The 21,255-nt window shown below is 62.9% G+C and overlaps 2 protein-coding genes across 5 annotated transcripts; one reads left to right on the plus strand and one right to left on the minus strand.

The window, feature by feature from the left end:
- The first annotated feature begins 2,135 nt into the window (after positions 1-2,135).
- Positions 2,136-8,724, plus strand: RUNDC3A (RUN domain containing 3A). Of its 2 annotated transcripts, XM_068166308.1 has the most exons (11): positions 2,136-2,301; positions 4,213-4,328; positions 4,498-4,631; positions 5,495-5,580; positions 5,690-5,779; positions 5,878-5,958; positions 6,090-6,255; positions 6,464-6,621; positions 7,277-7,414; positions 7,584-7,690; positions 7,947-8,724. In XM_068166308.1, the coding sequence occupies exons 1-11, from the start codon at positions 2,195-2,197 to the stop codon at positions 8,087-8,089; spliced, it is 1,326 nt and encodes a 441-aa protein (XP_068022409.1). In that variant the 5' UTR covers positions 2,136-2,194; the 3' UTR covers positions 8,090-8,724. The 2 variants fall into 2 exon arrangements, with proteins under 2 accessions (XP_068022409.1, XP_068022411.1); XM_068166310.1 differs by lacking the exon at positions 7,584-7,690.
- A 306-nt stretch (positions 8,725-9,030) lies between these two features.
- Positions 9,031-15,634, minus strand: SLC25A39 (solute carrier family 25 member 39). Of its 3 annotated transcripts, XM_068166321.1 has the most exons (12): positions 15,516-15,634; positions 12,939-13,047; positions 12,797-12,856; positions 12,143-12,187; positions 11,394-11,503; positions 11,213-11,280; positions 10,956-11,080; positions 10,637-10,810; positions 10,431-10,540; positions 10,165-10,246; positions 9,990-10,070; positions 9,031-9,912 (listed from the first exon to the last, which is right to left on the minus strand). In XM_068166321.1, exons 2-12 carry the CDS (start codon positions 13,033-13,035, stop codon positions 9,797-9,799), a joined length of 1,068 nt encoding a protein of 355 aa, XP_068022422.1. In that variant the 5' UTR covers positions 13,036-13,047; positions 15,516-15,634; the 3' UTR covers positions 9,031-9,796. The 3 variants fall into 3 exon arrangements, with proteins under 3 accessions (XP_068022422.1, XP_068022420.1, XP_068022421.1); XM_068166319.1 differs by lacking the exon at positions 15,516-15,634 and having other exon boundaries at positions 12,939-13,279; XM_068166320.1 differs by lacking the exons at positions 12,143-12,187; positions 15,516-15,634 and having other exon boundaries at positions 12,939-13,280.
- Positions 15,635-21,255: the final 5,621 nt, after the last annotated feature.

A 21,255-nucleotide genomic window follows, 5' to 3' on the forward strand; every position in this document is an offset into this window, starting at 1 on the left:
TGTGTGTGTGCACGTGTGTATGTGCATGTGTGAGTGACAACACCTGTGTGTGCATGTGTGAGTGTGAGACAACACCTGTGTGTGCATGTGTGAGTGTGCATGTGTGTGTGTGACAACACCTGTGTGTGCATGTGAGAGTGTGCACGTGTGTGTGAATACGTTGTGTGAATGTGTGTGTGCACGTGTGAGGACATGTGTGTGAGAACAGCTGTGTGTGAATGTGTGAGAACATGTGTATGTGCACATGTGTGTGTGAACATGTGTGTGTGAGTGTGTGTGAGAACACCTGTGTGTGAACATGACTGTGTGATGTACACACGTGTGTGTGGGAACGTGTGTGTGACTCTGTGTGCACACGTGCTTGTGTGCCTGTGTGCACACGTGTGTGAGAACGTGATTGTGTGAACACCTGTGAGCACGTGTGTGTGCATGTGTGAGAATGTGCATATGTGAACATGTGTGTGTGCCCCTGCGTGCGAGAACATGTGTGTGGGAACGTGTGTGTGACTCTGTGCGTGCACACGTGCTTGTGTGTGTGTGCACCTATCCATGTGAACACGCATGTGCACATCTAAGTGTGTGCAGTGCACGTGTGTGTGCACACACCCATGTCAGCACACACATCTGAGTGTGTGCACAGCTGCGTGTCCACGTGTGTATTGGGCACCCAGGTGTGAGCTGAACCCGCGTGCCCCCATGGTGTGTGCACAGATTTGCACTCCTGTGCAGGCACACACGTGTACACGTGGGCACACGTGCATGTTAATGCGTGCACACACACCTGCGGCTCCACACCGACAGCCTCTCTCGGGGGCTCCAGGCCCCCCAGCCCCAAGTCCCAGGGACGGTGACGTGGCCAGGGGTGAGGTGGCCAGCGCTTGCACGCGCACTCAGAAGCAGCCCCTGGCACCCACCGGCCACCCCACTGCTTGAGGGCACCCACAGGGGGGTCCCCAAACCCCTCATGCCCCAGCCATGGGGTCAGGATGGCGACGCCCCCCACCCCTCTTCCATTCTAGGGGGACCCTTCATGCTGAGGGACCCACCGGCTGCTGGCCTGTGCGGCGGGCTGGGGACCCGCGGGCACCCAGCACGGTGCCAGGAGGTGAGATAGCTGCGGGCTGGGTGCTCCGATAACAGCCCCACCTCCCCTCCCCCCGCCTTATCTGGGTGCTGCCAAGGGCTCCCCTCCGTGAAACAGCCCTAGGGATTTTGGGGGTCACCCCCCCTCCCCCCGAGTTGCCCCCTGAGTGGGTGCTGCAGGGCTGGGACCACTTTGCAGTGGCAGAGGAGGGCGTGGGGCAGCTCAGGGAGGCGCAGAGAGGGGGGGCATGTCCCCGTGGGTCATGTCTGGGGGGCGGGGGGGTGCTGGCTCTCCGTTCAGGGTGACTCTGATTTATGTGGGTGATGGACACACGCACACACACACACACACGCACACACACACACGCGCGCACACACACACGCACACACACACACACACACACACACACACACACACGCACGTCCGTGGTATTCACCCCCACTTCAATCTCCCTGTCCCATCGATAGGGAAACCGAGGCAGGATGCCAAAGCGGGGTGCTGGGAGCGCTGCTGCCCCCCACGAGGGGCTCACACCCATCTGACCCCCCTTGTTTTGGGGGAGTCCCACGCACTCCACAGATCCCGAGGGAAGGGGTGATGCTCAGCATCCCCCCCAAACCAAGCAGCTGGGATGGGGAGAGGGACAGCCAAGCTCAGCCCGGGAAGGGGTGAAGGGCCCCCCGCGTACCCCAGGGGCTTCCCGTGCCCCCGCCCCCCCCCGCCTTGCCCATAGGGGTCCCCCCCAGTGGCACGTCATGGCAAGGGGCTGGACTCTGCAAGGAGGAGTGGCCCCCCCGGGGGATCGCTGCCCCCTCCAGCTTCACCCCCTCTCTTTATATTCCCCCCAAGGGAGAGGTTTTCTCCGGGGGGGTCTGGGGGCGGGGAGAGCCGCAGGCCCCGCAGCCCATTATCTCTTTCTTTTTTTTTGGGGGGGGGGGGGGGCGGCGCACGGCCCGGTGGCGTGGGCATCATCGCTGAGGGGGGGGAGGTGTGGGGGAGCAAAGCCTGCGCGGTGCTGGGGTTGGGGTGGTGGTGGGAGGGGGGACGACACCCACGGGAGAAGGGGCATCGCCCGTGGCCGTGGCCGTGGCAGGGCTGGGCCCGCGGTGGATGGCAGCAGGCTGCGTGCGGGCTGCCATGGCTCTGGGGCTCTCCAACAAGAAAGCTTCCTCCAGGAACATCGCCGTGGAGAGGAAAAACCTCATCACCGTCTGCAGGTGCCGGGGGGAGCCGGGGGGGCACCACAAAACAGAGAGGGATAAGAAGAGGAAAGGGAAAGGGGAGGGGGGGAGAGAGAGAGAAGAGGACCACCGCTGGTGGGGATGGAGGAGATGGGAATGGAGATGGGGAGGGCTGGAAGAGGATGGGGGGGGTCATATCACACACCCCCCACCGCCCGCATTCCTTTCACCCTGGGGGGGATTTGTTTTGTTGTTGCGGCAGTCGGTTTTGGTGTGGGGGGGAGGGGGCAGAAATTAGGTTTGGCGGGGGGGGTGGGGGGGAAGAAATTGAGATTCGGGAGGAGAAGGATGCAGGAAGGGGGTGGGGGGGGATGGAGAGGAGGCTGGGGTTAGCGGGGCTGAGGGTGGTGGGATCGGGGCAGTGGGGCTGGGTGGGGGGCAGCGAGGAGAGGCGATGGGGGACACAATGACAACATGGAGGCTCCCGGGGCTGGGGATGCCGGGGGCAGCTGGGTCGGGATGGAGCTGGGGGGAGCCGGGGGTAGGGGTGCAGAGGAGAGCACAGGGAAGGATGGGGGAGCTGGGGGGGCAGCAAGGCCCGGAGGGGGCTCAAGCCCCCCCCCGCTGCGGGTGGGGGGCCCAGGAAGTGACGTCAGGGCCCTGCTCCGGGGCTGGAGGGATGGAGGATGCGGGGATGGAGGATCCCGGTTGCCATGGAGACCGGCTGGACCTGGCGGGGGCAGGGATGGGGTGGTGGGGACGAAGCAGGGGCTGGGGGTCCTTGCCTGTCCCTGAACGCCAGGTGTGGGGATGGGCTGATCCCCCCCCCCCCCCGCCCCGGCCCCAGGTCAGGGGCTGCTGGTGCTGGGCTGCGCTGGGGGTCTGGCCCCAGACTACTTGTGGGGGATGTGGGGGGCACTGGGGCTTGCAGGCACCGTGGCAGGGCCCCTCAGGTCCTGCTGGTGGGGTCTAGGGGATCTCAGGGCTTCTCCCCATGGCATGGGGCACCTCCAGATCTTGCTGTCTTGGCATGGGGACCTTCAGAGCCCATCACCATGCACAGGGCACCTCCTGACCCTGCTGCCATGAACTATAGATCTCCTGGATCACCTTGCTATGGCACAGGGCACCTCCTGACCCTGCTGCCATGAGCTATAGATCTGGATCACCTTCTATGGCACAGGGCACCTCCTGACCCTGCTGCCATGAACTATAGATCTCCTGGATCACCTTGCTATGGCACAGGGCACATCCTGACCCTGCTGCCATGAACTGTAGATCTCCTGGATCACCTTGCTATGGCACAGGGCACCTCCTGACCCTGCTGCCATAACTTGGGCATCCCCAGAGCTCTTTGCTATGGCACAGGACACCTCCAGATGATGTTGTCATGACATGGGGGCCCCCTGAATCAACTCGCCATGGCGCAGGGCATTTCCAGACCTTGCTGTCATGACATGGGGACCCTCGGGGCTCCACCCCATGGCATGGGACACCTCCAGCCCATGCTGTCACAGCACGGGGACCCAGAGACAGGGTGATGCCCCACGCACCTGCCCTGTGCCCCGCTGCCCTGCTGGGCTCAGCGTGCTTCGTGTCCTCAGCATCTCTCCTCACCCAGCACGGGCAAGCCGGGCGGAAGGGGAAGCCATCACCGCCCGCGCACGGCCAAGGAGGAAAGGAGCCTTTGTTCGCCCTTCCTGGCCACTTGCACAGCGGGGGAGCTGCAGCCGCCCCGTTGGGGTCCCTGGGGATGCAGGGACACGGGGGTCAGCGAGCTGCAGCCCATGGCTCAGCCCGGGGCCCTCCTCCCCCTGCCGGGCTCCAGAGCCCAGGTCCGCGAAAGCATTTTGCTCCCTGGATGAAACCTAAGGGGTGCTGGGTGCCCGGCCCCTCCCACCCGTGGTGCCCATCCCCTCCCACCCACGGTGCCCTTCCCCCCGCCAGGTTCTCGGTGAAGACCCTGCTGGAGAAGTACACAGCAGACCCCATCGACGACTCCTCCGAGGAGTTTGTTAATTTCGCTGCCATCCTCGAGCAGATCCTCAGCCACCGCTTTAAAGGTAAGGGTGGGCTGTGGGGACAGGTGCCCAGGCAGCCCCTGGCCCGTCCCTGTCCCCACCCCTGTGCTACATGGTGGGTGGGGCGGTGTCTGCGCTCACGCCGCGGGGCTCTGGCCGAGGGGGTTTGCCGGCACGGCAGCCCCCGGCCGCAGCCCCTGGGTGCCCGCAGGCCCTGTCAGCTGGTTCAGCTCGGATGGGCAGCGAGGGTTTTGGGACTACATCCGCCTGGCCTGCAGCAAGGTCCCCAACAACTGCGTCAGCAGCATCGAGAACATGGAGAACATCAGCACCTCCAGGGCCAAGGTCAGAGAAGTGCCAGCCCCAGCCCGGGCCCTGTCTCTGTCCCTGTCCTTGGCCTCTACCCCTGTCCCAGGCCCCTTTCCTCTTCCTGCCCCTGCTTCTATTCACATTCAGTCCCTGGCACGTGGCCCCATCTCTATCCCTACCCCATCTCCAGTCTCATCCTAGCTCCGTCCCGTTGCCATCCCAATGCTATTCCATCCCCGTCCTTAACCCATCCTTATCTTCATTCTTATCCCCATCCCATCCTCATCCTTAAACCCATCTCCATCCTTCTCTCTATCCCTACCCCGTCCAAATCCATCCCTCTCTTCATCCTTACCCCCATCCACTTTTCCATCCTCAAAGCCATCTCCATCATTTCCATCCCCATCCCCATCCCCATCCCCATCCCCATCCCCATCCCCTTCCCCATCCCCATCCAAACCATCCCTACCTTCATCCTTATTCTCATCCCCTCTTTGACCCCATTTCCTCCTCCCTGCCCTCCTGCAGCCCCTTCTCACCCCACAGGGTCACTGGGATAAAACAGGATCTTTGGGTCCTCATAGAGAATAATGGGACCAGAAGCACCTTCTGGGTAGGGACCACCCAGCCCTGGGTGCCTAGAGCCCAGGAAGCAGGCAGGAGCATGGCTGAAGGGCAGCTGCAGGCGGCACAGGCAGTGGTGGCACAGGCAGTGGTGGCAGAGGCAGTGGTGGCACAGGCAGTGGTGGCACAGGCAGTGGTGCCACAGGCAGTGGTGGCAGAGGCAGTGGTGGCACAGGCAGTGGTGGCACAGGCAGTGGTGGCAGAGCCAGTGGTGGCACAGGCAGTGGTGGCACAGGCAGTGGTGCCACCCGTGCTCAGGCCCCGGTGCCTTGCAGGGCCGGGCCTGGATCCGCGTGGCGCTGATGGAGAAGCGAATGTCTGAGTACATCACCGCAGCCCTGCAGGACAGCAGGACCACCAGGTGAGCAGCCCACGGCCTGGCTGGCCGCGGCCATGCCTGAGGCACCCTGGCAGTGCCAGGGGCACAGGGGTGCTGGGGGGTGCCCAGGCAGCCTCGGGTCTCCCCACAGGCGGTTTTATGACGACGGAGCCATCATGCTGCGGGACGAGTCCTCGGTGCTCACCGGGATGCTCATTGGGCTCAGCGCCATTGACTTCAGGTAAGGACAGGTGGCACGGTGGGACGTGGGCACCCTGCCCCTGCTGGCCCCGCCCCGCGCTGCCCTGACCTCCTCCTCCTTCTCCTGCCGCCACTCAGCTTCTGCCTGAAGGGGGAGGTGATGGACGGCAAGACCCCGGTGGTCATCGACTACACGCCCTACCTGAAGTTCACGCAGAGGTAAGAGCTGGGGTGTCCTCTCTGGGGTGGGGACCCCGCTGCCTGGCCCCCAGCACCCTGCAGAGGCTCAGCCGGGCTCCCCTCAATGCATGCCAGCCACCCACCGTGGTGCCACCCCTGTAACCCCTCAGCTACGACTACCTGAGCGAGGAGGAGGAGCGGGGCAGCGTGGAGAGCAGCACGAGCGAGGACAGCTCCCCCGAGCACCCCTACCTGCCCCTGGTCACCGATGAGGACAGTTGGTACAACAAGTGGCGCAAGATGGAGCAGAAGTTTCGCATCGTTTATGCCCAAAAGGTACCAGGAGCTGGGATGGGGCCACCTGAGTGCCAGCTCCTCTGGGATGCTCCATCCCAGAGCATCTCCCACTGCATCCCTGCTGGCCTGTGGGGACCCACACCCCTTCATCCTGCTGCTGCGGCGACACAGGCCTCTCTTTGGCACCCTGGGTGGCCCTGGGGTCCAGCTGGCACAGCAGGCAGCTGCTGATGGGGATCTCACGCAGGGCTACCTGGAGGAGCTGGTGAGGCTGCGGGAGTCCCAGCTGAAGGACCTGGAGGCGGAGAACAAGCGGCTGAAGCTGCGTCTGGAGGAGGTGATGGTGCAGAACCAGCTGGAGAAGAGGGAGCTGGAGGGTGTCATCCTGGAGCTGCAGGAGCAGCTGTGAGTGGGGACCAGCCACTGATGCCAGGCCTGGCTGGGCACCGTGGGTGGGTGTGTCTCTGGAGCTCTGGGTGGGTCCCCAGGGCCCCCCAGACCAGGAAGAGCGGCGTGAGTGGCGGTTCCTGACACCATATATGCCCTGTGGGGTGCAATGGGTTCTCCACACCTGGGTGTCCCACATGTCCTGTGGGACACAGTGGGTCCCTAGTGACCCCTGTGCCCCATGGGATGTGATGGGTGGCAGGTCCCTAGCACTCAGGTGGGACACAAAGGGTGCCCAGTGTCCCATGCACCCTGTGGGATGTGGTGTCCCCCCAACGTCCCATGGGGCATGAAGGTTCCCTTGTGTCCTGGGGTGTGTCCCCTCAATGTCCCATATGTCCTGTGGGACATGAAGGCTCTCCTGTGCTCACTGTGTCCTGTGGTGTGTCCCCTCAATGTCACACATGTCCTGTGGGACATGAAGGCTCTCCTGTGCTCACTGTGTCCTGGGGTGTGTCCCCAGTGTCACACATGTCCTGTGGGACATGAAGGCTCTCCTGTGCTCACTGTGTCCTGGGATGTGTCCCCAGTGTCACACATGTCCTGTGGGCTGCCAGCAGGTGCCCAGGGCTGATGGCTGCACTGGGTCCTGAGCACTCCACCTTTGCTGCAGGACGGGGCTGATCCCTTGTGAGAACCCGCAGCTGACCCAGCTCTCCAAGGAGATGGTGACCCCCCTGGTGAACCAGTGGCCCTCACTGGGGACCCTCAATGGCAACGAGAGTGGCTCGGACAGCAAACTCTACAGGAGGTAACCCCCTCGGAGGGGCCAGAGCCACCCCAACCACACCCAGCATCCTATCCCACCCCGCGGGGGAGGGAGTCTGTCCCGGGCAGGGGGTGTGGAGGAGGGCTGGTGGTGGGCCCGTGCTGGCCCCGGGGACCGTGGGGCAGGGGGGCTCAGCGCCGTCCCTCCGCAGGCACAGCTTCGTGAGCACCGACCAGCTCTCGGCCGAGAACAGCCTCAGCTCCGACTCCCAGCGCCTGGGCGAGGGCAAACGCGAAGGGGAGCCCTGGGGGCCCTTGGGTAAGACCCTCCCCCACCCATCGTAGGGCGCCCCGCAGGGCTCAGCACGACCCTCCACACACACTCAGGCACCTTGGCAACCCCGCTCCCGGTAGCCCCCATCCTCACGGCAGGGATGCAGTCCCATCGGTGCCAGGACGCCCAGGTTCATCCCGGTGAGGTGCTCCCCGTCACCGTGCCGCCCGCGGCGGGGCTGGGGTGCAAGGTCACAGCCCCCGCGCCGTGACCTGGTTCCCCTCCCTCTCTGTGCCCGCAGGGAAGGACCCCACGCCCTCCATGCTGGGGCTCTGCGGCTCCCTGGCCTCCCTGCCCAGCTGCAAGTCCCTGGCCAGCCTCAAGTCCAACGAGTGCCTGGTGAGCGACAGCACGGAAGCCAGCCCGACCCGCAGCCCCAGCTGAGACCCCCGGCCCCCTCGCCGCCCCCCGGCCCGGGCCCCCGGCCCAGCGCCGCGGCAAAAGACTGACCTCGTGTCCCTCCCACCTCTCGCCATCCTGGGACCGACGAGGGACTTGCTGAACCCCCCGGGGAGGCTGGGGTCAGGCATCCCCCTCCCCATCTTGACATCCTGCCCTCGCTGCATCTTGGACCCCCAGCCCGGTCCCTGGCTGGAGACATGGACCTGTTGGGATGGGGGCTGCTGGACTGGGACCTATGTGAGCTGGGGATGGGGTGGGAGGGGTGAGCTGTGCTCGGGGGTGACACACACTGGGAGCAAAGGCTGCTGGGGAAGCACGGTGTGGGGGTTCAGAGCCAAAGCCCCTCCAGGGCTAAGGGTCTGGGCACAGCCCTGGTGTCCTTCCTGCTCAGCCATGGGCAGACCCCTTGGGCTTTGCTGTACCCAGCTCCCCCCAGGGGCTGCAGGGGGGCTGGCCTGTTCCTCTCTGTTGGGACCAGCTGTAGTGGCATAGCCAAGACAGGGACAGACCCCCCCACACACCTCCCTCCTCCTTCCCTGGGACTTGGGTAATTTTGGTTTTTACTTCAGCCCCATCTGCCTTGTTGGAGCAAAAGAAATCAATAAACACAGTGAGAGGAGGTGGCCTCCATACGCTCCCCCCGGAGCCAGGGGAGGGAAAAGGTGGGACAAGACCCCTGCTGCCCCCCAGCCAGGTCTTGCCTGAGGCAAGGGTGATATGGGCAGGGAGAACACCTCTGGGACAGAGCAGGGCACCCTCACTAGTGAGGAGCTGCTGCAGGGGGAGCAGGGATGTCCTGGGGCTCTCCTTCCCCACCAGTGAGGAGCTGGGGGGTGGCAGCACCATGCCCATGCACTAGGGACACACTGCTGGCACCTGTGGGAGTGCCTTCCACAGCCATGCAGGGAAGAGACTCCTTAGCCTGAGAGACAAATAACTCCTTTTATTTAAGAAAATAAGATAAATTCCCCCCTGGAGTCCCCTGGCAAGCTGGGGCTGTGCCCACACCCAGCAGGCAGCTGGGGCTGTGCCCACACCCAGCAGGCAGCTGGGGCTGTGCCCACACCCAGCAGGCAGCTGGGGCAGAGCCTCAGGGTGAGAGGACAGGGCAGGGGCAGAGGTTGCCAGAATTCCTACCAGCCTCTTCCCCCAAGAGCAGCAGAGAGGTCTGCCCCCATGCAGGGTCCATGGTCAGGGTCTGGCAGGGGACAGAGAGACCACAAGTGGGAGGAGGAGAGGTGTGGAGGCCAGGAGGAGGTCCTGACACGTCCCCACGCCCTCCAGGGTGGGCAAGGGGATGCTGTGCGTAACTGATAGTGAGGAGGGGCAGACCTCTAGCTGGAGCAGGGCTTGGGGGTCTGGGCAGTTGCACAGAGAAGCCCCCTCTGAGGGTTTGGTCCTCGATGGAGCTCCAGCTCCCATCTCCTGCTGCCTTGAGCCTCCTGAGGCACCCCCTCCTCGCCAGAGCATCCGTGAGTCCAGCAGCAGCATCTGTCCAGCCTCCAGGGATGGGCACGGGGGCTCCACACCCCCCTAGTGTCACAGCAGCAGGCACAGATGCCCCCCAGTGCACAGGACAAAGGCACTTGGGCTTTGCACAGCTGAGTGCAAGTCGCTGCTCCCGGGGCAGGGGGGAGTGGGCTGGCACTTGGCCCCCAGGGCACCGGAAACATCCAGCCCAGGCCCAGCTCACAGCCCTGGCAGCCGCTCCTGGTTCAGCCTCTGGAAGAAGGCCTTGCCAAATTCGTAGGTGCTGATCATGATGGCACAGGCAGGTGCCACCTTAATGACACGGGGCAGGAAGCCTGCAAGGACAACCTCACTGTAGTCCCTCAGTGACACCAAGAGGCTCCAGTCCAGGGCTGGGGGCACATTGCCTTACCTGCAAACAGCCCCCGGGCCCCAGACTCAGCCCGGATCCGCCGCAGGAGCAGCCACGTTGAGGAAGGCTTGGAGGCTGTGACTGTGGGGAGAAGGGAGTGGGTGAGGATCCAGGGGGGTCCCTGTACCACCAGGGAATGGCCCCTGAGGCACCCACTCAGAGCCCACTCCCTCACCTGGGTGCACCTCGCTGTCTCCCAGCTCAATCTGCCGCTGGGTCTTCACCACATCGAAGGGCAAGGTCAGCACCGCAGCCACCTGCGGGGACAGCAGCCTGCTGGTGAGGGGGCCTGACACTGTTCCAGCCCTGCCAGGACCTCCCAGTGCTGTCCCTGCCTATTTCAGGCTCTGCCATCGCTTCCCAGTACCACTCCAGCCCCATCCCTCGCTGCCCATGGGGACCATTCCCCCTGCTGAGCAAACCCCAGGGCCCCAAACTCACCGTCCCAGAGATGGCCCCGGATGTGAAGCTGATCATGAAGGTGGCGGCATCCAGCCCGGCCTTCCCGCAGAGCCACTCCTTCACCAGCTCATAATTGAACCAGTAGAGAGCTGGGAGGGAGACCAAACCACCAGTGCTGTGAGGGGGCACCCTGGGCACACCAACCTCCCCCCCTGCCGGTGCCACCGGCGGCCCCGCAGCCCTACCCGAGAAGGGGACGTCCCGCAGCACCGTGGGTGCCCAGCCCCTCCAGAGGGACAGCCAACCATCCTGGGCCACTGCTGACTGGATGCAGACACCCAGCTCCCGGTAGCTGAGCTGCCTGGACTGCATCTTGGTGCGGATGAGCTCCAAGGGGCTGATCACTGTCACCGCCCCCACTGCAAGGGAGGGGACAGAGCACGTCAGCTCCGGCGGCTGGCACGGAGCCGGCGCCAGCGCAGCCAGGTGCCCAGCGGGGGCTCCCAACACCTCTGAGGATACAGGGTGGGCACAAGGGGACCCCCAGGGAGGAGGGGTACTCACTCCTGGCGAGGGCACCGGCCAGCAAGGGGATGTGGTGCCCGCGGCTCCCCGTCTGAGCTTGCAGGTAGTCCCGGAGCTGGTCATAGGTGGTGAAATAAATGGCAGTGGCTGGCACAGCCATGACCCTGTGGAAGAGGAGAGGTGTGAGGGGCATGTGTGCCCTCCCCAGAGCCTGGTGGGAGGCTTGGAGAGCATGCCCACGTGCCCAGGCAGGTGTCAGGCACCCAGATTCACCCCCAGGCAGGGTGCAAACTCACAGGGTGGGGGGCAGGCCGCTCCACAGGGACCTGATGCCCTCGTAGCGTGTGATCTTCACAAAGGCATCCTGGGGAGAGAGCACAGCCCCAGGGAGAGGGCTCAGAGGGCTCAGATGGGCAAATCCCCCCTGCACCAAGCACCTTGACCCCTGCCCACCCTTCCTGTGCCCACAGCCCCTACCAGTGTGCCGTTGAAGCGTGTGGGGGCCTTGTACCAGGCGGTGCAGCCGTTGCCGTTCTGGCACACATAGAGGTGGTCCATGAGGCCATTGCAGTAGAGGAAGCACTTCCCTGGGGTGGGGGTGACAGCATCACTGTTGTTAGACAGGAGACCTTTCCCTTCTGCCCCGTGCCCAGCCTATTTGATCCCCAATCCCATTGCTGCTTCTAGGAAAGCCAAACCCTCAACACCCAAGGCTGGTGGGGAAAAAGCCCCAGACTGAGGCCAGGAGAACGAAAACCCTCCAGCAAGGGTCCAGCTATGACCAGACCCACGGGATGGGGGGCATCCAGGCTCACTGCAGGGCCAGCAGCACAGCAGGAGCCAGTTTCTGACTCGTTTGGCACCAGCTCTGCTGCCCTCACACAGTGGGGACCCATTACAGGAGCCAGCATGGTCCCCAGATCATGCCCTTGGGCCAGAGAGTGCAGAGCAAGCGAGGCAGCAGAGATCCAAGGGGACTTTGACCAGGACAAGGGGACCACAACCAGCCAGGCCTGCTGCACACCAAACCCTCAAACCAGCCCCAAAGCAGGGCTGCAGGAGATGCTGCAGGGCTGGGGACAATCCCAGACCTCACCCCAGGCAGCAATGTCCTCTCAGCCCAAGAGTCCAAACCAGCACCAGCAGGGAAGCAAACCGGGGCCAGAGCCTGGCAAAGCAAAGCTCCTGGTGGCAGGAGCTGCCCACAGCCCCTGGGCATTACTCACATCTGGCCTGCTGAGCGCCCCAGGGCATAGACTGAGCTGGCAGTGCTGAAACACACAATGGGGACATGCTGAGCGATGACATGGGGGACATGCTGCCACCACCCCAGGCTGGGGCTCACGTTGCAGCTCCAAGCCAGGCAGTTGGAGAGCTCCATGGATGAAGGAGCTGGAAGCCCTCACAGCCACTTCCCAAATGATCTCTGCTATAACCAAACCAGTCTGTTGGGACCAGTCCCCTGACCCTGGAGGGAGTGGGGCAGATGGTGGGGGGTGGAACCCATGGGGTGTCTCCTGCCCAAAAGAAGTTGTGGGGAGCATCACAGAGTCAGGCACAACAGCTATGGGGATTAGAGCGAGCACCTGGAGCAGGCTGAGCCCTTCCACCCCACTCCCCAGCAGGCAGGGGGCTGCCAGGCATTGGCACAGGGCTGTGGAGTGGGAAGGATGGAGCCAAGCCCCAGCCTGGCTCCCCTGGCAGGGCCCCCCGAGCCCGTCGGGGTGAGGGGCCCATGGTAACCCGCCACCTCGTGATGGCCCCACGCTCAGGAGCTGGGAAACCCTGGCCACCAACTGCTGCAACTGGGTCACCCATCTGGGCTCCTCAGGGGCTGACAGGGGAGGGGGTTGCTGGCTGGAGCCCCCCACCCTGCTGACCTTTGGAGAAGGGAGTCCTCTGGGCCTGCAGCCGGATCTTCACCACGTCCAGCGGCGTCACTGAAACGAAACCACCCTTCAGCCACCTTGCCCCGTGCCAGCCCCCCCAGCACGGTGCCCACCCCCTCCCCGGGGTGCTCACCGAAGAGAGAGGTGAGGATGGCTCCTGTCCCCGAGGCCAGCATCTGCTGCAGGGGGGTGATGGCCCCCCCGGGGCTCGGCGACGTCTTCTCGGCCATGGCGCCGTCTGCCTGCAGCACACAGCGGGGGGATGCTGGAGGCCGGGGGATGAGGGGGGGGTCCCTGCTCGGGGGTGAGCGATGGCCCCCCAGCATCCCCACTCCATGGGTGCAGGGACAAGCGTCCCCCTTCTGGCAGTGCTATCGGCAGGGCGCAGGGCAGGCGCGGCCCCCCGTAATCGTGCTGCCCCTTGGCGGGGGGGAGGGCAGCGACAGCTTCTGGGGCCAGCGCGGCCCCGATAACACCCCCCCACCCCCCCGGGCCCCACCGCTGGCGGAGGGCCCAGCCTCGCTGGAGGTGGAGACAGTCCCAGCCAGCCTTCAGCCTCCTTGGGGAAGGAGGATCGCTCCCTCCCAGCACTTGGAAAATTAAGGGACAGGAAGCAGCAAAGTCCAGAGAGCAGCCGGGCCGAGAGAACCCCCCCGGGACGGCAGCAGAGCCAGGCAGGGGGAGGGCTGGGGGGGGGGCGTGCTCCTCCCCCCGGGCCCTGCGAGCCTGCAAACAAGGGTCTCAAAAAGGGGTCTGCAGGGCTCCCCCTCCCCCCCCGCTGAGGCTTGGAACGGCTGCGGCCCCCGGGGCCAGCACCTCTGCCCGCGGGAAGCCGGAGCCATCGCAGCCTTCCTGCGGGAGGGGGACAGGGAGCAGCGAGCCAGAGCTCACCCTGCAGCCTGCGGAGCAGCTGCTCCCCCTCGCCGCAGCGCGGGGCTGGTCCTCGCCACGCCGCGGCCGTGGCCGTGGCCGGAGGGCTCCAGGCTTCCAGAACCCACGGATTTATTTAGTTTTTTCCCTTTCGAAGCCAGGGAATGCAGCAAGAAAGCCCTTCGGCATCTGACTCAGCAATTCACAAGGTCAGAGCAGTCATAAATCTCCCAGTTACAGGCTTTGGACTCGTTCAGTGCCCAAGGCTGCGAGCAGGGATGGGTCCAGCCCCCAGCTGCACACACCAGCCCCCCGCCCCGGGAGAGCTGGGTGCTGGTTGTGGGGTGGGCATGGACCACACTGTACCTGTCATGGGATGGTGCTGAGACAGCACAGAGCCCTGGCACGCTGCCCGTGGGCCAGCGGCCAAGCCATGCCACGGGCAGGGCACCCAGCCCAGGGCTGGATCTGCCCCTTCACACAAAGCCTTATGCAAGGGGTTGGGGGGAGGGGAAACCTCTCTGCACTGCAACACCTGAAAGGCTTAAAACGTGCTCTTTCCATGCGGTATTCGAACGTGCCACAACACGGCCCCCTCCCTGGGGAGTGGAGCACCTCCCGGCCACCGCTGAGGGCTCCCCAGCTCGGATCACGGCTCCCCAGCTCGGATCACGGCTCCCTGCTCAGCTGGGAGCGACTCCGTTTTCCACCCAAGAAAAACAGACAGACAAACGAATCAAGCTCCTAAACCCATGCTCCACACCCCGCGGTGCCCCGTCTGGAGCAGCGGTGGGTCTGGCTACAGCGCTGGGACGCTGGGGGAATGCAAACAGAGCGTTTAAGACGATAAAGGGAAGAAATTCCAAGGGGCAGGAGGAGCTCCGCTGCCTCTTCCCGTGCAGGAAGGGCTCAGCTGGATGTCCAAGGGGGAACACTGAAGGAAATCCTGCAGACAGACCCCTCCGGTGCCTCCCAGCGCCTGGGCTGCTCCAGCCTGGGGCTGCCAAGCTGCCTTTTCCACCCACCCCTGCCCCCGGCGTCCCTGGAAGGGCTCCAGCAGCCCCGGGGGCCTCATCTCGCCAGGGCACAGCCCCGCCCGCACTGCCCTGGCTGGGGCAGGACCTGGGCACACGCCCGGACAGGCAGAGATCGCGACCAGGGCTTCTGCGAGGGGTCGGCCACAGTTCACGCCCCCACACGCCGAGGGTGGGCTGGGGGGCAAACCGCGCACCCTGCGTGCCCCCGGGCTGGCCTGGTGACCCCCACCCCCAGCTTGCAGCTTGCACCCCTGAGGTCTGCGTCGCCCCTCCAAGGTTTGCAGGCAGCTCCCTCGAGGCTCGCAGCCCCCGGCCCAGGGCTGTGCCCACGCCTCTGCGGTTTGCAGACCCCCTCCAGCACTCCAGCCCCCTCCTCAAGCGCTGGACCACCCCTGTGCAACTCCCCTCAAGGTTTGCGCCCCCTCCCTCGGGAATCATGGCCCCAGGGCTGCAACCCTCCCACCGGGGGCTTGCTGATCCCCCCCCCAGACCTGCCCCCCTCCTTCGGGGTCTGTACCAGCCCCAAACACACGGTCCCCCTCCCCAGGCGCTGCACCTACCTCCTCAGGATCTGCAGCGCCCCCCGCCCTGGCACGCCCCCAGGCTCTGCACTGCGTGGCCTGAGGCTTCTCTCCCACCCCCCGCAAGGCTGGGGGCCCGGGGGGGACCCCCGCGGCCGCCTGTACCCCCCAGAACCACAGAACGACCCCCGCCACCGGGGGAAACTGAGGCAGCGGCAGCGGCTGCCGGGTCAGGAGGAAGGTCACGGGGGCGGGGAGGTCACCGGGGGAGCCCCTCCCCACCTGCTCATTCCAGCCGGACGCGGCGCTCCCCTCCGCCGGCACCGGGACAGGGGCAGGCGGCGGCGCCTTTAAGGAGCCCCATGGGCGCCTCGAGCCCCACCGCCGCGCGCCGGCCCGCGCGCCACTTCCGCCCCGCCCCGCCCCCCGCCGCGCGTGCGCCAATGGGCCCCGCGCGTCACGGCGCCGCCTGCTGGCCCGGCGGCTGCAACTGCCAGCGAGAAAGCGCGTGGTGCGGCAGCGCGCCTGGCGCAGGGTGCCGGGGTGGGAGTGAGCCTGGCACAGAGTGCCGGGGCAAGAGTGAGCCTGGCACAGAGTGCCGGGGCAAGAGTGAGCCTGGCACACGCAATGCTGGGAGGGGGTGAGCCTGGCACAAGCACTGCCGGGGCAAGAGTGAGCCTGGCACACGCAATGCTGGGAGGGGGTGAGCCTGGCACAAGCACTGCCGGGGCAAGAGTGAGCCTGGCACACGCAATGCTGGGAGGGGGTGAGCCTGGCACAAGCACTGCCGGGGCAAGAGTGACCCTGGCACACGCAATGCTGGGAGGGGGTGAGCCTGGCACAAGCACTGCCGGGGCAAGAATGACCCTGGCACATGCACTGCGGGGAGAGGGTGAGGCTGGCACACACTCTGCTGGGAGAGGCGTGAGCCTGGCACACTCACCACACTGGTAGAGGGGCACCTTGCACATCCACTGCACTGGAAGCCTTGGGGCTGGCACATTCACCATCCCAGGGCCATCAGGGTTTGCATGCTGGTTGTGCCAGGGCAAGCTGGGACGTGGGACTGGTCCGGTGCCCAGCATGCCAGAGCTGCCCTGTTCTGTGCTGCTTCCTGGGGCATGCAGCCAGGGCCTGCATCGCTCCACTGCTAATGAGCAGAGCTTGATAGTCTCTGCCAGCCAGGCTGGCCCTGGCACAGCGAGCATGTGATCAACAGCCATGAAGTCACAGAATCGTTGTGGTTGGTAGAGACCTTTCGGGTGTCCAGTCCAACCCTTAACCTCCCACTAAGCCACGACCCTCAGCACCACATCTCCACAGCTCTGAAACCCCTTCAGGGATGGGGACTCTACCACTGCTCTGGGCAGCCTGTTCCAGGGTTTGACAACCCTTTTGGGGATCAAATTTTTCCTCATGTCCAACTAAACCTCCCCTGGGGCAACTTGAGGGTGTTTCCTCTTGTCTTACTATTTGGAAGGAGAGACCAACTCCAACCTGGCTCCAGCCTTCTTTCAGGGAGTTGCAGGGAGCAATGAGGTGTTCCCTGAGCCTCCTCTTCTCCAGGCTGAACAACCTCAGTTCCCTCAGCTACTCCTCACCAGCCCTGTTCTCCAGACCCTTCACCACCAGCTTCGTTGCTCTTCTCTGGACCTGCTCCTCCAGCCCCTCAATGTCCTTCTTGGAATGAGTGGCCTAAAACTGAACTCAGTATCTGAGCTGCAGCCTCACCAGTGCCAACTTCAGAAGTACCTCTAACCCCTCCCTTTTGTGCTCCCTCACTTCATCTCTGCCTGGACTCAGGAAAAGGGGTGACACTGTCCAGTGCTGAAGAGCAGAGCAGATGGTCCCCTGGGTGCTGGAGCCAGCAGAGGAGGCTTTGGGGTTTGCCTGGTGCAGCACAAATCTCACCCCATGAGCCTCACAGCTTCCACACACAGAGCAGTCACAGCTAGGATGCAGCAAGATGCTTCTACAGCCTGGCCCCACCAGGACTAGCAGAGGAGACACAGCTCCTCCAAGGTGCTGCTGCAGGGAATGGGAAGCACCAACAGCCTACTCCCACCCCAGTCTCCCCTTTCAAGGTCCAAGGGGAGGAGGTGGGTGCCAGCTGGGGCCTTTTAACCCAAACCAAGCTGAGGAGGGAGCATCTCAGCGCCCCTGGGAGCTGGGCTGTAGGAGGTGGGTTTTTTTAGGGGGGTGGGGGTGTCAAGAGGCTAAAGAAAGGGGCTTTTGGGGATCTTTGCTGGGTGTTGGACAGCTGGGAAAATCTCTTTTATTAGGAGGCTGCAGGTTTTCTGCCTTGCCAGCCCTTCTGCTTTATTCATGAAGAAGTGTGAGAAGAAAGTTCTTAAGTTCCTTCTCTGGTCTCAGAAGAAAGATGCAGAAATGTGCTGCTGCATGTGGAGGTGCAGCCCTTGGGGTGGGTTGCTGTGGTGTCTGGTGGGGGCTCATGCCTCTGTCAACAGGTACAGGCACTGGAACCTTCTCTGGTAGTTCCACATGGCCCTCTGAGAGCTGTGGCTTCACTTAGGGACTTGCCTTGGCTGGGAGGTAAAACCCTGTCCTTGCTCCACGTAGGTGCTCAGGTTTGCTCCCTGTCATGTGTTGGAAGTACCTGGGTGCCCTGTGGAGGGTTCTGAGTCCTTTGTGCAAAGGAGTGAGCCCTCTGGGGTGGTCCTGCTTCTGGTGGTGGGCTTGCCTCTGGGGTGGTCTTACTTCTGGTGGTGTTGTAAAGCTAGACAAGAGGCTTTACGCTTGCTTGGCTATGTGCTGGTGGGAGAGCAGCAGAGCAGTGCTGAGGGGTGACCTTGCTCCTGGTGAAGGTGCTGCCTGGTGCTGTAGTGAGAGCTGATAACAGCAGATGGCTCTCAAAGCCCCTCTGAAAGCTGGGTGGAGGCTGCCAAGGAGCACAGGCTCTGGCCTGGCACAGTACAGCCCCAGCAGGTAACCAGTGCTGGCTGGCTGGGTGTGTGGGGCAGAAGTGGGACAAGACCACGGTGGTGCTGCAGCGGCTGTGTCCTCCTGGCAAGCCGCAGGTTCCTGGAGACTGCTTTTGTGTGCCTGTGCGATGACTTTACTGCAAAACCTGTCGGTGGCACTGCATGATGCAATCCTCTCCCTCCTGCCAGGGCTGAGCTCTCGCTCTGACTCAAGCTCAAGGGACAGAGGCTGTGCTGCTGCCCGCACCCCGCTCTGGTCCTCTTTGAGCGCCATCCTGTGGCCAGAAGAGGAAAGACTCAAGGACCGGCAGCTCGCAGACGGCCACCAGCAGGCTGTGCCCGGGGCCAGCAAGCAGGAGCGGTTTAGGGCTTCAGCGTCTGCAGACGCAGAGGTATTTGGCGAGCAGCCTGTTCCACCCCAGGGCGATGTTCCCAGAGCCGTGGTGGCTGCTGTCCGCCAGGGGGAAAGTGCCTCCTGGCTGCTGGTGACTCTGATGTTCGTCAGTGAAGGGCACAGCTAATGCCAGGAGCAGCGATCAGGCTTCAGCGCTGCGAGGAACTGCTGGCATCTGGGTGGAGGTCGTAAACAGCTCGGGGGTTGTGCGTGAGGGAGAGGAGCTGCTGGGGCTTAGTCTGGGTGTGCAGACACAAAAGGACCCTGAAGTCTCTGCCAGCACTCGCTGCCCTTCCAGGATACCAAGGCAGTCTTGCCTTTGTGATGTGAGGCCAGGAACTTCTTAATTCCCACAGGCTCACATAAGTGAATGCATCCTGTAACTCCCCGATGAGTCAGCTCTGCCTCTTAGATGCAGGCTTTAAACGGTCTGGAAAGCCTCTTGAAGCAGGCAATTTAGAAATGGAATAATGATTCATTAAGAAAAATACATCCTTAGGGCTGCTGGGTCTTGTATCTTCTGTTGGCAGTTGTTGGGCTCTGTGTGCCTCAGCTGGGGTGGGGAGAACAATCACCTTTTACTTGCTGGGGTGGTGGCAAGAGGGTCTAAGTACCTCCGTCTGGATTTGCCAGCTCTGAGGTGATCAGAGGAAAGCGGGGAGTTGGTTTTCCCCCGCTCAGTGCTGTTTAGGAGGGGACCTCGCTGGCTCTTTGTGCTGAGTCACCACCTGGTCGCTGCCTGCCCGCCCTGGCCCCCGAGGGTGTTTCTGCCTCTGATTTACATCTCGACAGCTCCGATGGCCTCGGCAGGAGCTGGAGGGGGTGGATCCTGCTCCCGTCGCTTGTGACGATGAAATTCAAGTTGACTTCAGGTGGAGAGAACCGCGTCGGGGCTGCAAATGTGCGCAGTTTGGTTTCTACTTGGGAGGAACGGAGCCGGCTGGGCTCTCACCCATCCCCTCTGCAGCTGCAAAGTTCCACGCAGTTAGAGCTGCCGTGGAAGGTTTGCAGGAGCCTTGTTCTGGCTTGGGCAATGCCTGCTGTGACTGACAGAGCACAAGCACGGCTGGGAAACCGCTTGTGTAACACCCAGCTCGGGGCTTCGGAGCCCGGCGAGCTCACGGAACGCAGCTGGCTCCTGGGCTGCTGCCAGGGCTGCATTAGCGGCGGCCGTGCCCTGGGCAGCGAGTCTGGGAGCTGCGTCTGCCTGGGGCTTCCTTACTGAGCAGGGGTCAGACCATGGGCTGTCAGCCTGCTGCAGCACCTGGAACTGATCAGAAAGATCAATCCTGGATCCCTGCCGAAAATCATTCTAAGAGCCATTAGCCTTTCTTCTCCCTTTCTTCTCCCTTTCTTCTCCCTTTCTTCTCCCTTTCTTCTCCCTTTCTTCTCCCTTTCTTCTCCCCCAGGTGAACTTGAAGGGCCAGGTGGCAAAAGGGATCTGAGCTGTAATGGAATTAAACTAGTGCAGAACTGGAGTGTTTATTCCATCTAGGACCATGAAGGTTTTGCCAAAGCCATCCTTAATCTGAGTTAAGTGACTGAAATGAAGCAGCTTGTGGTCAGATGAGGCCCTGGGGACATTAGGTTTAAACCCACTGCAGCCCAGAATTCCCAACACAGTCCTGCAGGTCAGTTCCCACTGCAGGTGAGACCTGAGCAATCATCTCCTACCTTCTGTGGCACCTGCCTGGCAGCACTTTGCTGTGGTGTGGAACAGGTTACAGAACTCAGCTGTGGGGATGAAGAGCCCTGTTTATGGACGAGGAAACAGGTATGGAAGCTGAAGGCTTAATGCTTCCCTTCCTTTATAACTCAATGTTACAAAACACTGTCTTGTTTGTAGCTAGCAGCATTGTGAGCTGAAAGATCAGGGAGGAGAAGGAGCCTGGATCAAGCTGGAAGGGTGTGATAAGTTCACAGATCCTTTATCCTGTAACCAAACCCACCCTGTGAACATGGAGTGGCAGAAGAGCTCTGTGCAGTAATCAAACCTTTGCCTCAGCTGTCAGCCTGCTGTGTCTGCAGGTGAGGAATGTGCCCACAGAGTGTTTCTCTGCAGTTCCTCTTGGCCAGCACAGGATCTGTTGATTACTGTGAGCTCATTCCACTTGGGGCTTGGAGCACTGGGCTGCGCTGCAGGACTTGGGCTGCTCCAGCACTTCCTGTAACATCTCAGCCTTGCTGCAGCAGCAGCACCTTGCATCCATCCAGTGCAAAAGAGTGGGTGCAGGGAGCAGAGGTGGACCTGAGATGTGTTCCAGGATGAGCATCATGCTGCACAGCAGGGCTTGGCATCACAGGGATGGATCAGCAGCAAGCTGGAGATGTGTGCTAAGATGTGGGGAAGGAAGGCAGCTGAATGGGAAGGGATTCTTCTCCCAGCTGAGGGGTGGTCTTAGAATCATAGAACTGTCAGGATTGGAAAGGACCTCAAGGATCAGCCAGTTCCAACCCCCCTGCCATGGCCAGGGACACCTCACTCTAAATCAGGTTGCTCAGAGCCACATTCAGCCTGGCCTTAAAAGCCTCCAGGCTTCTACCACCTCCCTGGGCAACCTGTGCCAGTGTCTCACCCTCCCCATGGGGAAGAGCTTCTTCCTAACATCCAATCTGAATCTACTAATTTCTAGTTTTGCTCCATCCTCCCACTCCTATCACTCCCTCACAGCCTAAAAAAGTCCCT

Source organism: Melanerpes formicivorus, unplaced genomic scaffold, assembly GCF_026170545.1.
Source record: "Melanerpes formicivorus ecotype bairdi unplaced genomic scaffold, bMelFor1.0.p_v2 SCAF_100, whole genome shotgun sequence".
NCBI classification, from domain to species: domain Eukaryota; kingdom Metazoa; phylum Chordata; class Aves; order Piciformes; family Picidae; genus Melanerpes; species Melanerpes formicivorus.